The sequence below is a fragment of the Typha angustifolia genome, chromosome 7 (genome assembly GCF_048772165.1).
Source record: "Typha angustifolia cultivar Huaian chromosome 7, ASM4877216v1, whole genome shotgun sequence".
NCBI classification, from domain to species: Eukaryota; Viridiplantae; Streptophyta; class Magnoliopsida; order Poales; family Typhaceae; genus Typha; species Typha angustifolia.
Window position 1 is genome coordinate 12,715,768 of NC_133245.1, and position 14,957 is coordinate 12,730,724.

General features: G+C 37.0%; 2 protein-coding genes across 2 annotated transcripts; one reads left to right on the plus strand and one right to left on the minus strand.

The window, feature by feature from the left end:
- The first annotated feature begins 1,519 nt into the window (after positions 1-1,519).
- Positions 1,520-5,714, plus strand: LOC140762021 (uncharacterized). The gene is made up of 2 exons (XM_073099621.1): positions 1,520-4,607; positions 5,158-5,714. Exons 1-2 carry the CDS (start codon positions 1,526-1,528, stop codon positions 5,481-5,483), a joined length of 3,408 nt encoding a protein of 1,135 aa, XP_072955722.1. The 5' UTR covers positions 1,520-1,525; the 3' UTR covers positions 5,484-5,714.
- Positions 5,715-7,010: 1,296 nt separating this feature from the next.
- LOC140762023 (xyloglucan galactosyltransferase KATAMARI1 homolog) lies at positions 7,011-9,751 on the minus strand. Its single transcript, XM_073099624.1, has one exon. It carries the CDS (start codon positions 9,154-9,156, stop codon positions 7,441-7,443), a length of 1,716 nt encoding a protein of 571 aa, XP_072955725.1. The 5' UTR covers positions 9,157-9,751; the 3' UTR covers positions 7,011-7,440.
- Positions 9,752-14,957: the final 5,206 nt, after the last annotated feature.

Below are 14,957 nucleotides of genomic sequence, written 5' to 3' on the forward strand. Positions count from 1 at the left end.
TATGGGCTGACGGACGGTAACGAGCTAGACTATTCTAGCCCGGTCTGAACCCGGCCCGACCCAAGTGATTGATGGGTCGGACCGTGAACTAAGCCTAATTAGCTTGAAAAGTCTGGTCCGAACCGCCTGATGATCATGTCTAGCCTCGTCTTCCAAAGTGGACGAGCCTTAGGACCCAAAAAGAGCTAAGAATTGTCCTATGGTCCGCGAAGGTTGTGGGCATATGCTGCAATGATGGGTGGTCAATGGGTAACAACCCTCCTAGCCACAACCTGGCTAATATCTTAGCCAAGTTGAAGTTCAAACAGAGGATTGCATTGTTCGAGAGATTTTTAGTGCAGGGTATTCCTCTCCCTCGTCTAAAGGGTATGTTGGCCTTCTTGTGGAATGTCATTGACGGGTTCTCCGCATTAGTTATGGAGGAAAGATTCTACGTGTTTAGGTTCGAGAAGGAAGAGGACATAAACTTTGAGCTCGCTAATGGGCTGTGGATTATTCTGGAGAAGGTGCTGAACATAATCACGAGGAGGAACAACTTTTACTCCTCATTGGAGGCCTTCTGCAAAAATTAACCCCCTACGATGCCTCCTCACATGGGATCATAGATTTTTTTTTCTTTGAGAAAAGGGATTCTTTATAGATTTGATAATAAACATAACAATTAACTAAGAAATCTATAGGGATTTTGTCGTCCATCAATGGTCAGTTCCTAGAAGAAGGTTCCTGAAATCCTTTTTTCCCCCCTTTTAGGTTTTAGTTGACCAGGAGGAACCTTTTATATCTTTCTGTTTATTTTCTACAGAGTGGGATATATTGACTCTTGCGCGCTGGCCGGGCTTAGAGCGCGTGAAACTCATCAACTACCTCGTAAGGGCGTTGAGACCAGAGCATGTTACACAAAAGCGCCGCTTTCTCTGGAGTCTTGTCACACAGCTGCCCGACTAGAAGAGCTACTCGCTCTGTAGTGTTGTCACAGAAGATAAGCGCGCCGTCCGCCTGCTGGCCGGGCGAATCGAAGTTATCTTCCGGTCAACTGTCCACCCAGTCAAGTGCAGAAAACACAGTGGAATCACGCAACGCACGCTGCTGGTGTGCTTCCTGCCCACGAGGAACGTAGTGAGTGGTTTTTTTCGTTGACTGGGATTCTGTAGGCAAAAGCAAGATTCCAAACGCTTATCACGTAGCAAAAACATCGCATTAAACAATTAAAATGATTCTTAGTTATTAAAATGGTAGTGAAAATTGCCTACCTTTATCATACTTTTTCCTATTTTTTGCAAGTGTATGACCAAATGAGTCGACTTTGCCATGAAAACCGACCATTATGTTAAGAAGGTCAGCCAAGTACTGATCCCAAAGCATAAATAACGTGCCAATAGTTTTGGCCGATTCGCGTCTTTTAGTATTTAATTTGTTGCCATTGTAGACCTGAGTGCGTGCCTGAGTGGTGGCAAAAGCTTCTATATAAACCAAATAAGCTCAGACTCAACTTATTATCAGTCTTGGCTTTCACCTCAATTTAGCTATGAATTTCTTGCTGTCTATCCTAAAGTTCCTCTTGTTGGTTCTATTGCTACTCCCAAGTCTCTCAAGTGCTGCAAACTTGGCATCACTTGATTCACAAGGGAGAGCCCTCCTCCAATGGAGAACCAGCCTTAACAGCCATGAAGCTTTAGATTCATGGAATCTTAAGACTAGTCCATGCAACTGGACTGGCATCACATGCAGAAGTGCCATGGAAATCAGCATGCTATCACTACAGGAGATGGGTCTTGTAGGAATGCTCGACGTCCTCGATTTCTCAGCGTTGGCGACGTTAACGAGTCTCAACTTCACCCTCAACCAACTGCATGGATCCATTCCAACTTCGATCGGTGCTCTTTCTAAGCTCACCTCTATTGATCTCTCTGCTAACCAATTCAGTGGAATTATTCCTTCAGAAATTGGCTCACTTGCAAGGCTTAATATCTTGTATCTATATGAGAATAAGATAAGTGGCTCCATACCCCCTTCACTCGGTAACTTGACCAAACTTAAAAGCTTAAGTATATATCAAAATAATCTTTCAGGTCCCATCCCTAAGGAACTAGGATGCCTGCAAAGTCTATTAAGCTTGGACCTATATTCTAATACATTTACTGGTCCCATACCATATGAAATAGGATATCTCCCCAATCTAAAGGAATTAGATTTCTCCGACAATATCATAACGGGTCAAATACCTTCAAGTCTTGGAAACTTGACCAAGCTCACAATTTTATACCTTTGGGGTAATCAGCTCTCTGGTTTCATTCCTCTTGAAATAGGACATCTCTCAAACTTGAAGGAATTAAGTTTCTCCAACAATAGCATAACGGGTCCAATACCTTCAAGTCTTGGAAACTTGACCAAGCTCACAATCTTATACCTTTGGGGTAATCAGTTCTTTGGTTTCATTCCTCTTGAAATAGGACATCTTTCCAACTTGAAGAAATTAAGTTTCTCCAACAATAGCATAACAGGTCCAATACCTTCAAGTCTTGGAAACTTGACCAAGCTCACAATCTTATACCTTTGGGGTAATCAACTCTCTGGTCCCATTCCCTGTGAAATAGGAAATCTAGTGAACTTAGAGGACTTAGAACTCGGTGAGAACCAACTAATAGGTCTCATCCCTCACGAAATAGGAAACCTAGCCAATCTGGTTATATTAATGCTGGCCAAGAATAGCATGACAGGCCCAATTCCCTCAAGCCTTGGGAACTTGGAAAAGCTTACTACCCTAGAGCTTTCGAGTAATCAGATCTCTGGGTCCATTCCTTCATCATTTGGAAACTTGAGCAAAATAAGATACCTTTCACTATTTGACAATTACTTGAGTGGTTCTTTACCTCAGGAATTGGCAAATCTCACGAACTTTGCCGCCTTCTATTTATCTGGAAATAATTTCACTGGCGTCTTACCATCAAATGTGTGTAAAGGCGGGGCACTTCAATATTTTCATGCTTCTGACAACAACTTTGAAGGGCCCATACCAAGAAGCTTCATCAATTGTACAAGCTTAATCACTGTTACACTCCAAAGAAATCAACTTACAGGAGATATCTCTAAGTTAGGAGTGTCTCCCAATTTGGTATATATGGATTTGAGTTTTAACAAATTCTTTGGTGCGCTGTCAGACAATGTGGGAGAATTCTTCAATTTGACATGCTTACGAATCTCCAACAATAAGCTCAAAGGACGAATACCTTCTAGTATTGGACAACTATCTCAACTACAGTTGCTTGATCTTTCGTCAAATAACCTGGAAGGAGAAATTCCAATAGAATTAGGAAAGTTGTCTAAGTTGTTTAGCTTGAACCTAAGTAACAACTTACTCTCTGGAGAGATACCACAAGAGCTTGGAATCCTACTCAACATAGAGATTTTGGATTTATCAGCTAACAATCTGAGTGGATCGATAGAGGAAAATTTTGGGGGGTATCACAAGCTTCGCTTTTTAAATTTAGGTAATAACCATCTATATGGAAGCATCCCCCTTCAACTTGGAAATCTAGTAAATCTACAAGAACTGCTGGATCTGAGTGATAATTCATTTTTTGGAAGCATACCACCCCAATTAAGTCGACTAGTTGTGCTACAAGCTCTAAATCTCTCACACAATGCATTGATCGGTTCTATCCCTTCATCTTTTCAAGATATGATTAGCTTATCATCCCTGGATTTATCATATAATGATTTGGAAGGGCCTCTTCCTAATAGCAAACTTTTTAAGAAGGCTCCAATAGAGTGGTTCACCCACAATAAAGGTTTGTACGGCGAGGTGCTTGGCTTGAATCCATGTAGTTCAAATCCTTCAACAAGAGGTTCTAAAACTAAACGAAGCCACATCATTCTATCAGTATTTCTTCCTGTACTTGGATCCTTGCTTCTTTTTACTGGGTTTGCTTTACTCTTATGGAAGAGGAATAAAAGCTCTAGATATCATAAAAGAGAGATTGATAGAAATGCATTCTTCCTAGAAAACTTTGATGGAAAAGATTTGTACATAGATATCATTGAAGCAACAGAGAATTTTGATGACAAATTTTGTATTAGCTTTGGTGTATATGGAAGCGTCTACAAAGTTACGTTACCAAGAGGAGTAAAAGTAGGGGAGGTTACACTGCCAAGAGGAAAAATAATTGCTGTGAAGAAAATTCATGACATAGAAGAAGAAGGATCAATAGACAACCAGCTTTTTTATCATGAGATACAAACTCTATCTGAAGCCCGACATCGGAATATTGTGAAGCTTTATGGCTATTGTTCCACTGCTCAACATAGGCTTATTGTTTATGAATTCATGGAGAAAGGAAGTTTAGCAGCAATTCTTACACATGATGAATATGCCATTGAGTTAGAATGGATCAAGAGATTAAATGTTATTAGAGATGTTGCTCATGCTTTATCTTACATGCATCATAATTGTTCTCCACCCATAGTTCATCGAGATATCACAAGCAACAATATTCTATTTGATTCGGAATTCAGAGCTTGTGTGTCGGACTTCGGGATAGCAAGAATTTTGAAGCCTGACTCCTCCAATTGGACTATGGTTGCAGGAACACACGGATATATAGCACCAGGTAAATGCATCTATTTTTTTCTACTAATGTAATTTGGGGTTAACGCTCTTCGTTTATTGAAAGTTTATTATCATCATATTTTGCATATGTACTTGCTTACTATCTAGTATAAAGAATGTGACCAATTAGTTTTCCTGTTCTAATTGCTCATGGAATATACAGTACAAATTTCTTCGAGTTAACAATAAGCCTTATATTGCTCGAGTATTTTTGAGTGACTTGTTCTAGAAAATCATCAAAACTAACCTTATTTTGTGCTAGCGTCGTATTGAATAACTTCGAACCATTTGACATTCTGCATATAAAACATATCCTCATGCAAACAACCTAACATCCTATCTCATACTTGCTCAATAGTATCTTTGGAAGTTCATCATCACTTTGAAAAATAAATACATTTATGTCTGGGCCTTGTTTTGAACATTCTAAGGCATAAAAACTACATTGAAGTCCCATTGTCTGTAATGTTTCATCATCTTTGTGAAACATTGTACTGAAGTGCCCAAAATAATATTCCAATCTATACTTATTTTCTCATATCTTAATGCAGAGCTTGCTTACAGAATGATAGTGACAGAAAAATGTGACGTATATAGTTTTGGAGTTGTCGCACTTGAAGTGCTTTTGGGAACACATCCAGGAGATCATATCACAACTTTAACATCTTGCAACATGAAACTTCCACTACTGAAGGATCTTTTAGACGCACGGCTCCCATTTCCAACGACTGCAGTTGCAAGCGAAATACTAGCTATGATCATAATTATACTTCAATGCTTGGATGCAAATCCGCTGAGTCGTCCAACAATGCAAAATGTATCTCAAAAGTTATCTGCTCTCACAGGCACAGACCCCCATTCCACTGCAATTAATTAAGGAATCCCTCAAGATTACAAAGCCTAAGAGAGTAGAAGGTTGAGAAATGCTCGCTGAAAGATTGTTACTATATCTATTTAAGATAGTAGAAGGTTTTTCTTGTCCTAAATGTGTTGTAATAGTTGTTGTTATCACTGGTTTGCATGTATATTGATTAAAGATAGATATCTGTCTTCTGAGTTAGTTTTGCCACTAGGTGACCATATAATATTGTTCAAAGAAATAACTCCAGTTTTGTATTACTGCTTTCAGAATGAAGAAATGACTTAAGAATGGACTGGATCAGAAGAGTAAATGCTTTGAGAAAGATATTGTTTATCATCCTCTGCTAGTCTGTTAGTATATCAAAACATATCTACCAAAACACTTTTCTTGATTTGGATATGGCAAGTACCTCAGATTTTCTTAATAAAAAAGAAAAAGTATCTGAGACTTTCAGTAGTATGACTTCTCAAATCTAAGCTTCACGCCCAAAGAATAAAGCTCTTCCTCAGCAATCAGATCTCTGATGCTCAAAATGCGTTGTTCCAGGCAGGCAGATAGTTGATAATCTTATAATTTCTCAAGAAGTGATGCACTTCCTCAAACCTTCATGGTTGATTAGTGCTGGTGCACTTCGCTAAAGTTTGATTTCTTTAACAAGCCATAGAAGAATTAATACCCTCAGACCCAGTTGCCACTGACAAATTAAGAATTTAGTACTGCAGCACATATTTGTATTTAAATCTTAGTGCGATTTAACAACCACTAATAATTGCAGCCAAGAAAAGCATCAGTAGATGTATATAAATAACATGGCAATGATATGACCATCAAATGGATCAAATTTATAGGCACATGACCTCCATACATGACAAAGAGATCAACTTATGGAGCAAAGAGTTGTTAATGGCACAGAGAACTGTGATTCCACGACTTTCAATGTGCGAGAAGCCCTCGTTGGCCTACCAGTGATTAAAAGAAATGATGCAAGAGTGGCCTTGAAGCCAAAGCAACCTGTGAAATGGAAATCCAGTACTCCAGCAAATAGACAATAAGAAGCTTTCCTTTCTCTTCTGTTTCCTGGAGAGAGATTCTCAAAGCCTTTCAGATTTACAAAAGCAAGAAACACAAACATGTCATTTTCAATTCAGCATTTCAAGGTATCGATTAGATAGTTCACGCACCATAGAGACCATGAAGAACGATATGTTGATTATATTCTTCTCAAACAAAAAAGAAGAGAGTGAGAAAGAGAGATCACAGAATTAATTAGCAGGCAACTTGCACAGTCAGGCAGCAAATGAGTACCATCACTTATTAGCTGCATGACAACCAAAGTGTAAATCAGAGAAAGACGAAAGCAAAACAAACTAAAGAATTCCTTCTAGGTTTCAGAATTGCATAGTTAACCAAATTAGTGCAATGTTTCATTCAATTCTTGGGTTCCCGCTTCCATAATTCCTGATAGTATAACAGTAAAAAGATCTCATTTACAATAGAGATTCACTGAAGACTTTAAAATGTAGATAGAAGATATAGCAATTGTAGACTAAAAGGTAGAAAGTTCACCATACCATTTTATTTCTTCTACTATCACTTGCATCTGCTTCGACAAGATTGTGAGTGACACTTTTACATAGAACATTTAAAAACAGTATGCTATCCTTGTAGATCCCGTAAGAAATTACAAAAAAGTTATTAGACATACATGACGAAGCTCCTAAACTATAAAAAAATTGGATACATATGGAAAAGAATATAGAGTGCCTATCGTTTAGTTTGAAAACTGCTGTAGGCATGAACTCTTACAAACTTAATGACAAGATGACCAAACACAGTCATCATGAAGAATGATGCTTCAGCAGACCAAATCTTATCTCTGTCTATGAACTCACCTTAATTTGTTTCAAAAATAAGAAAGACATTAGTCAAGTTTATCCATTAAAATTGTCTTCCTGATAAACAGACATAAACGTCAGTGACTCCTTTGTTCGTTTTTCCAAGAATTCTTTGCAGCTTCAGCGTTCAGAGTACCAGAATCTCCACTACCATCTTTAGGTTTAGAAAAGAAGGGATCCCATTCATGAGCCCCAACTGTCTGCTGATCTTCCTCTAACAAAGCATACTTCCAACTATTCTCCTCAATGAAATCCTTGTCTTCACGATCCTCAATTATCTCCCTTCGTAATTTTGTGACTTTGTCGATAATGGCCTGTACAGACACATCAAAAGCATCCTTCAGAGTTTCCAATTTAGACCTAGGATCTGCATATATCAACCTTGGTATAAGACTAATGACTTCCTCTCTCATCTCCTTCACAACATCTGGAGAGATTGTCTTTAGTGTTTCCTCTATGCTGACATTTCTCTCACGGATTTCATCCTCTGGGATGAACACAGAGTATTTTGAATAATTTCTTGGAAGATGCCATGTATATTGTGTATAAGCAGAGCCAGGATGAAAAAAAACAGGAATACAGCCTGCTAACATCGAATCAAAAGCTGACCTTCTTGTATAAGAATCCCCCTGAGGCTGCAAGCAAAACAAGGAGCTCTGAAACATCTGCATTATGCTGCTTGGAGAATGGCACTTACTCTCACCAAAATCACACTCCAACAATTTGCATACACTGGACTCCCTGCATTGATCGATAATCTGTCCTCTGATGGACTTTGGGTTATCTGGGCGTGGGGCCCCAGCAAACGAGAAGAGCCACTTCCTTTCCAGATTCCTCATTCTGTCCTGCCAAATGAAAACATCATCATCCTTTGCTGGATGAAAATAAGTAGGATAAGGTATCCCAAAGTCATTTGCATTCCATGGGCTTGACTCCACAACCAGCATAGACATGTTCCTAGCAGCTGGTAAGAAAAGAAGCTTACTTCCCCAATCAGATTCTGAATCTGTAAGCCTCCTAAAATCCCATGTAATCCTTCCTGCAACCAAGAAATGGTCCCTCCCATCCATCACACTCCATTCCGGCCTTTTCATGAGCCAATTCACCAAATCGAGAGAGGCTGCATCCCTTACGGAGATGTTGTATCCCCAAAGATACCTTGATACATCGAAACCAGCATAGAAAGGCACAAATATAGCAGCAGCAATGGAGGAATCCTTTGTCAAGCAATCATACTGCTTCATCCGGTTATTAAAGATAACATCCACAGCAAATTGGTTTGTTGCATACCAACCGGTGTTTGAGAAGACCCCTTCAACATTCTCAAGTGGCGGCCCGAGACCAGCATTGCTCGTGAACTTACACATGTTAGTCCACAGGCTGAGCTTTCGGCAGTCCTTGAGCATGTCATCATTAAATCTGGCAGGGAGGTCGTGGACAAAGATGTACCTCCCACCGCATGGATCGCTCTTGTTCTCGCCCGTCCTGAGGGCCCGATCAAAAGAGAAGTTCTTCGTCTCTTGATGTTCTTCGACTGGCTCGGAATGGTCAATGCCGAGAGGTTCAGATGGTCTGTTTTCCTCCAAAAATTGTTGGTCATTTGATGACGAATCAGAAGAAAAGGGGATAGTTCCTTCCGCCGGGCCAGCAAGGACCCAAAAATGGAAGTAGAAGATCAGGATCCAAAACATGGCTGCAAGGGTGGCCAAAAAACAGAGGCGAGAAGGCGGCGGCTTACCACCTGACTTCTCCATTCCCTCATAATGGTTGTGCGCTGCGGATCTCCGCCTCATTGTTAACTAACCAAGAACAAGAGTAGAACAAAAGAGGCTAGGGCAAAATCCACATTGGGTATCAATCCAATTGGGCCACCATCAAAACCCTACCTCTAGATCTCAGGTAAATTCACAAGTATAGAGAGACAAAACCATCACTATCCAAATAATCCTCACTCTCCTCTCAAAACTACGAGTCTGAAATATCTAAATTGGCAAGGGGAGAAACAAAACACGTAAATTATCTGAACAAGTTAAAATCTTTGGCCCAAACACCAAAAGAAAACTCAATCCTACACGCAAATCTCAAAATATTAGAACGGAACCCGAATCCACGAACTCAATCGCGCAGATAACGGAATGCCAAAAGGGTTAAATCGAAGTAAGGAAAACAGGGGAAGAAAAAGGGATTTTGGATGGATTTCCAAGGGATAACCGGAGATAAAAAAAAAAAAAGTGATTGGATCGAAATCGAGGATAAAAGGGATCGAAATCGAGGACAAAAGGGATCGAAGCGACGCGATCGGAAGAAAACTTACGGAGGAATCAGCGCTCAAAGGGCGTTTCGATTTCTCATTTCTCCCATGAGAACTGTCGGGAGGAAAGAAAGGAAGACAGTTCTCGTTCCCATATAAATATAGCAAGGTGACCCTCCCTGGCGCATTTTAGAATCGTGCGCCAATCGCTCCGTGGATGGCTTTGGCCGGTCATGTTTCCTCTACAAAACGTCGGACGAAATCGATGACGTGTCGATTGTCTGGATGCTGATGTGGAATCTCATACAGCTCACCGGAAGGCTGGCTTTTTTTATTTATTCTTTAATTTACTCAAAATATTATACCTTTCTCTTATATTATTATTATTATTATTATTATTATTATTATTATATACCCTACTATCTATATCTATTATTCAACCCTGCATTTTGCCCAAAGTATCTCAGAGTCATTAGCTTTGTTAACTGTCAGATAAGTTAATAATAATAAAATTATAAAATGACTGCACTACTATTGAATAAATTTTTTAGGTTATAAAGTAAAAATAAATAGAGAACTAAATTTTAAGCTCAAATGAAGAATATTTTAAGTATTTATATTTATATTTTTAAAATAAGAATATTCTTTATTTCATTATCAGTTGTTAAGATAAAAATTAATCTAAGGTGATTAAAAGCAAAGCTCTCCATAAGGTAGAGCTTAAACTATAATAATAATAATAATAAGTATAGTATTTTTGACAAATTCTTTCTTTCTTATAGAAAATGGCCAAGTAGTTAGAGCCCATCCAAGTATGGTGTTTAAAAACTCTAGGTTTTCCCTCTGACTGCTGTGAAGGAAGCTAATCTTCTCTGGAATGGGGTCTATAAGCTTAAAGTCCCCAGTTTCGAGCTCTTTTTCTTCGTGGGGCATGGCAACACTATAGATTTCAACTCCAGTTTCGGGACGACCACGTACGTATCCTTCAGCTTCTAATCTCGTGGCTTGGGTTAGATGTCTTTGTTAAAGCTTAGGTTCAGAGAATCCATATGGTTTATTTATCTTTGCAGTCGACTGTAAGAATACATTTCATGGTGAGGCTTTTGGCTCTACTGCATGGCCTCAAGGAGCTCATCAATATTACAAGCACTAGCCAAGCTTAGCTCCTTCTTTAGCAATTCGCTAACTCTTATGAAGTCGGTTGATGGGTTGATAGACTCGAAGGAGTGGTCGATCTATTCTATCCCTAATCCAAGAGACAACTGACTTGCTATCACTCAACTCCCATATTCATGTTTGTTTCACCAGTAGAGACAGCAACTTGGCAGCTCACGATCTTGCTAAGTTTGCTCTCCGAAATTAAGTCAAACGAACAGTTGGTTTGGATCTCTTTTCGACAAAAAAAAAAATATATCCAGTGATGCCAAATGCTCCATTCGTGATCACGTTCTACGCATCTTATACTTCCTACAGGTTACTGTACTTGAGTGTGTTTTTTTATCGGTTTACTATTCTAGTCAAAATATAATGTCGCTCTATGTAGTTATCAAATTTAATTATTAAAGTGTTATTGTTTGTGCCAAATCATGTAGGTTTTCTTTAAGTAAATTACAGTCAGAGAGAAAGTGATTCACTCTCATTTAAGCTATATTAGTACGTAAATTATTGTCTCATTTGCTGGCGAGGTGCCTAATATGCCAGCAACTATAGTATTTAGATAATTACTTTCAAAACTATAGTAAAATTCATAATTAACTAAGTTATCCTACGTACAAACTATCGTAATACAAATTATGGTCATCAATGAAAATTATAATATATAGAAAGAGAGCAGGGATTAGTTTACAAAGAACAAGCATTTCCTCCTTAATCTTATGAAAAATATTAACTTGGATCTCAAGCTTGTCCCTTGCTGCATCCCATGTCGGTGATTTGGGTTAATCCTTAATTATTATGGCTAAGTCAAAAGTCAATATATAGAGACGCATGATGGTGTATGGGTGGGTGGATGGATGGAGGATTTGCGGCACTTGTTATGGTATGTATGGCTTTGGTCGTACGTGCATACGACTAATAAATTCCAATGAAGTTAGACTCGTAGACGAAGAATTATTAGTAGTTTGGTGAGGAATACGATGATTAAAATCTCTTTTGCCTACAAGCCCAGTTGCATAAAACACCTGCCAAATTTGATAAATATTATGTCTCTTCCGTCATATATTTTGTGGTTGGTTTAGTTTCTTAAACCAGTGGTGGGGTATATGTTTGATAACTATCACTTTTCCATGATGGTTAAATATCATAATAATAGATATATTTTATAAAATATCATAAATTTCATTGAAATCTTGTCTCTTTCAGAGAGAATTTATGTAAAATATTGTTCGTTCTTATTAGAGTTTTGGTGTAAAATAATTGTCACTTGTATTTTTCTTGTATAAAAAGATATTTTCATTCCTTATATATATTATATGGGGGTAACATTTGATAGCTTTTGCACCAAAAATTGGATATACTAATCTTAGTTCAATTTTAACTATGATTAATTAGATTAAAATGAGAGTCATAATTTTGGAAAAGCTCAATAATATTGATGGTAATTATGATAGTTTAAAAGTTTTTAGTGGATATAAAACCATCTTGTGAGTGACTTAGTTGGTGGCAACAATCTAATCTTGTCTATAAATTTGTAGCAAAGGCCTAAAAAGTTATACATGGTGGCATTTACAAATAAGATAATCACAAATAAAAATGTATATTTTGATGAGTGCCCCGTGCTAACAAAAGAGATTAGAAAGAAGAGTAATAATTAAGAAGAATATAATGAATCTTAAGATTTTGAAGCTCACTAATAATTATCTCTTTCAAGTGAATTATTTTTTTATCACACTCATGTAGATATTAGTACATATGATGAGGAAAATGAAGATCTAGCAAATGATGATGAGGATAAAGGATATAGCCAATCTACTCCACTTGTACGATATTTTTTAAATAGAAGCTCATGCTCTAGAGTAGCATCAAGACTATGTTGATTCTATTACTTTGCGTGCTTTAGTTGTTAGAAATGAAGATCTAATATCACATATTGAAGCCACAAAGAGAGATTATTTAGTCATTAGAAAAAGCTTCTAGAGAAGGAAATATTAGCACTTCATAATAGCAAGACTTTGGATTAGTTGAGTTGCCAAAAGGTAGAAAAATCATTAATTGTAAGTGGGGTTTCGCCATTCCACTGTCTCCAACTAATTGCTTGGTATCCTGGTAGCCATTCCACTAGTATCTGGTATTAAAGTCCTTCGTTACATTCACAAAGTTTGAAGAATTACAGCCTTCACAAGACCTCTCTACACCTTCTTGAAGCCGTGAGAGGAAGAACATGGAAGCATTGAAGATCAAATTGTAACAGCATGGAAAATATTAAAGATCCATTCGCAATATCGCCAACTACTGAAGCAAGGAAAAAGAGGAAAGAGGAAAGAGTAAAAGAAGAAGCTGAAGAATGGAAGGAATCAGAAGCAGTAGAGCTCTTGTAGTCATATCCTTACTATGATTCTGGAACATCTGAACGTCATACATTCTTATGTCATTAAACTATGAAACACTAGCAATGCCATTGGATTAAGTATGACAGGAAATATTTGTAGCCATGTTGATACTTGCAAATTTGTTTGAACATTCTTCTAACTCGAAAGTCGATTAGTTTCTAATGCTTTTTGTCTACTATTAATTATCATTGAAAGACAAGCTTTCATCTCTTTTTAACCAACATATAGGAAGATGTATGTGATTCATAATAATAATAATAGATGGATTTGAGTGCTTACTTCTCTCCCAACTTTGATTTCATTATCTACTTTCTACAAGGAACTTTAATAGAGAACTTTATTGTTCTCATGTAGGGTAAATATAATTAAGGCTTTATATTAGAGAAGTAAAAGAGCATATATGCCTACAATCTCAAGATAACCATCTCCTAGTAGTATTGTTATTTTGGATAAATTGGCCTGCACCTATCAAATATTACTCCTTTTAATATCAAAATCCATTTAGATTAGATAGTTAATATTACCTCAATTCTTGGTAGTTAGATGACAAGGCTTAGAAGCGAGATTCAATTGAAGCCCCATTTACGTAAATTATGTTGTGTTGTTAGTAAAATGAGTAAATAAAATTGTCATTTTAATAGGACGTAATTGTCCCCCTCAACTATCACCAGTATCCCTTACCTCCTAAAAAATGGACATATACAATATACCTCCTCTTGGGAATTATCTAATTGTATGGCAAAGCCTTCTACATTACAAAATTCTATTTAGAAACATATTATAAAATTGATTTAGATGGACAAAACTGCTCTTATGTTTTCTTTCCCTCTCATATTAAAAGTAAATTTTTAAATAAATTAGAGAAACTTAGAGAAGTTGCAAACCATCAATAAAAGATGTAAGGATACATAAAGAAGATAGGCACATTTTTATCTATCTATTGAGTTGGTCAAATTTTTAAAGTTATTTTTATCAAAATTTCTAATGAAATATTAACAGAGGGGGCATAGTTATATATTTAGATAGTTTAAGAGGTGTATTTGTCTTCTGTTTTTTCTGGAGGGAATGTAAAAGGTACATACATAAAAAAAAATTAGGATAATTTTATACACACCTTTTTAATATAAATACCTATAACTTTACTCATATTTTGTTGTTTGATCATAAAATACAATAATTACCTTGAATAAGTTTATACAAAAATTTATATTTGGTTACTAACTATGAATAAATATATTAACTTAGAAAATATACACAACTTTATCACACTTTTTATTTATAATAAAATTTCGTACATAACTTGTCATGCAACTTACCGTAAACAAGATTTAATCAAAACATGCATAAATAAATATTTGGTTATAAATATATTTAAGAGAGTCATAATTTATAAATAAGTATCTCTCATACACGAAACAAAGGCCACCTAATATTAAGGACAAATTCAAATGTAGTCACAACATAGGAACATGAAGGTCTAATGCTTCAACCACCATCAAGTATAGCAGTTATATTCTTGAAATTCCACAATAAATGAAAAAAAAATCAGGTCTACATATATATATACACACACACACACACACAAACCTAAGAAGCTCTATGCACCGTTCCTTACTGTAATGCAGAAGTTCTCATGAAGAAGGAATCAGCTAGCATCTCTTGTTCACTATCATCTACTAAGAAAGCAAGCTGTGAGGAGATCAACTTATTCTTTAGGAACTATCTCCTACATATTGTAGTTGATCTCAGTGGACTTGTCTTCATTTGAAACTAAAATTCAAAACCATACACTTTC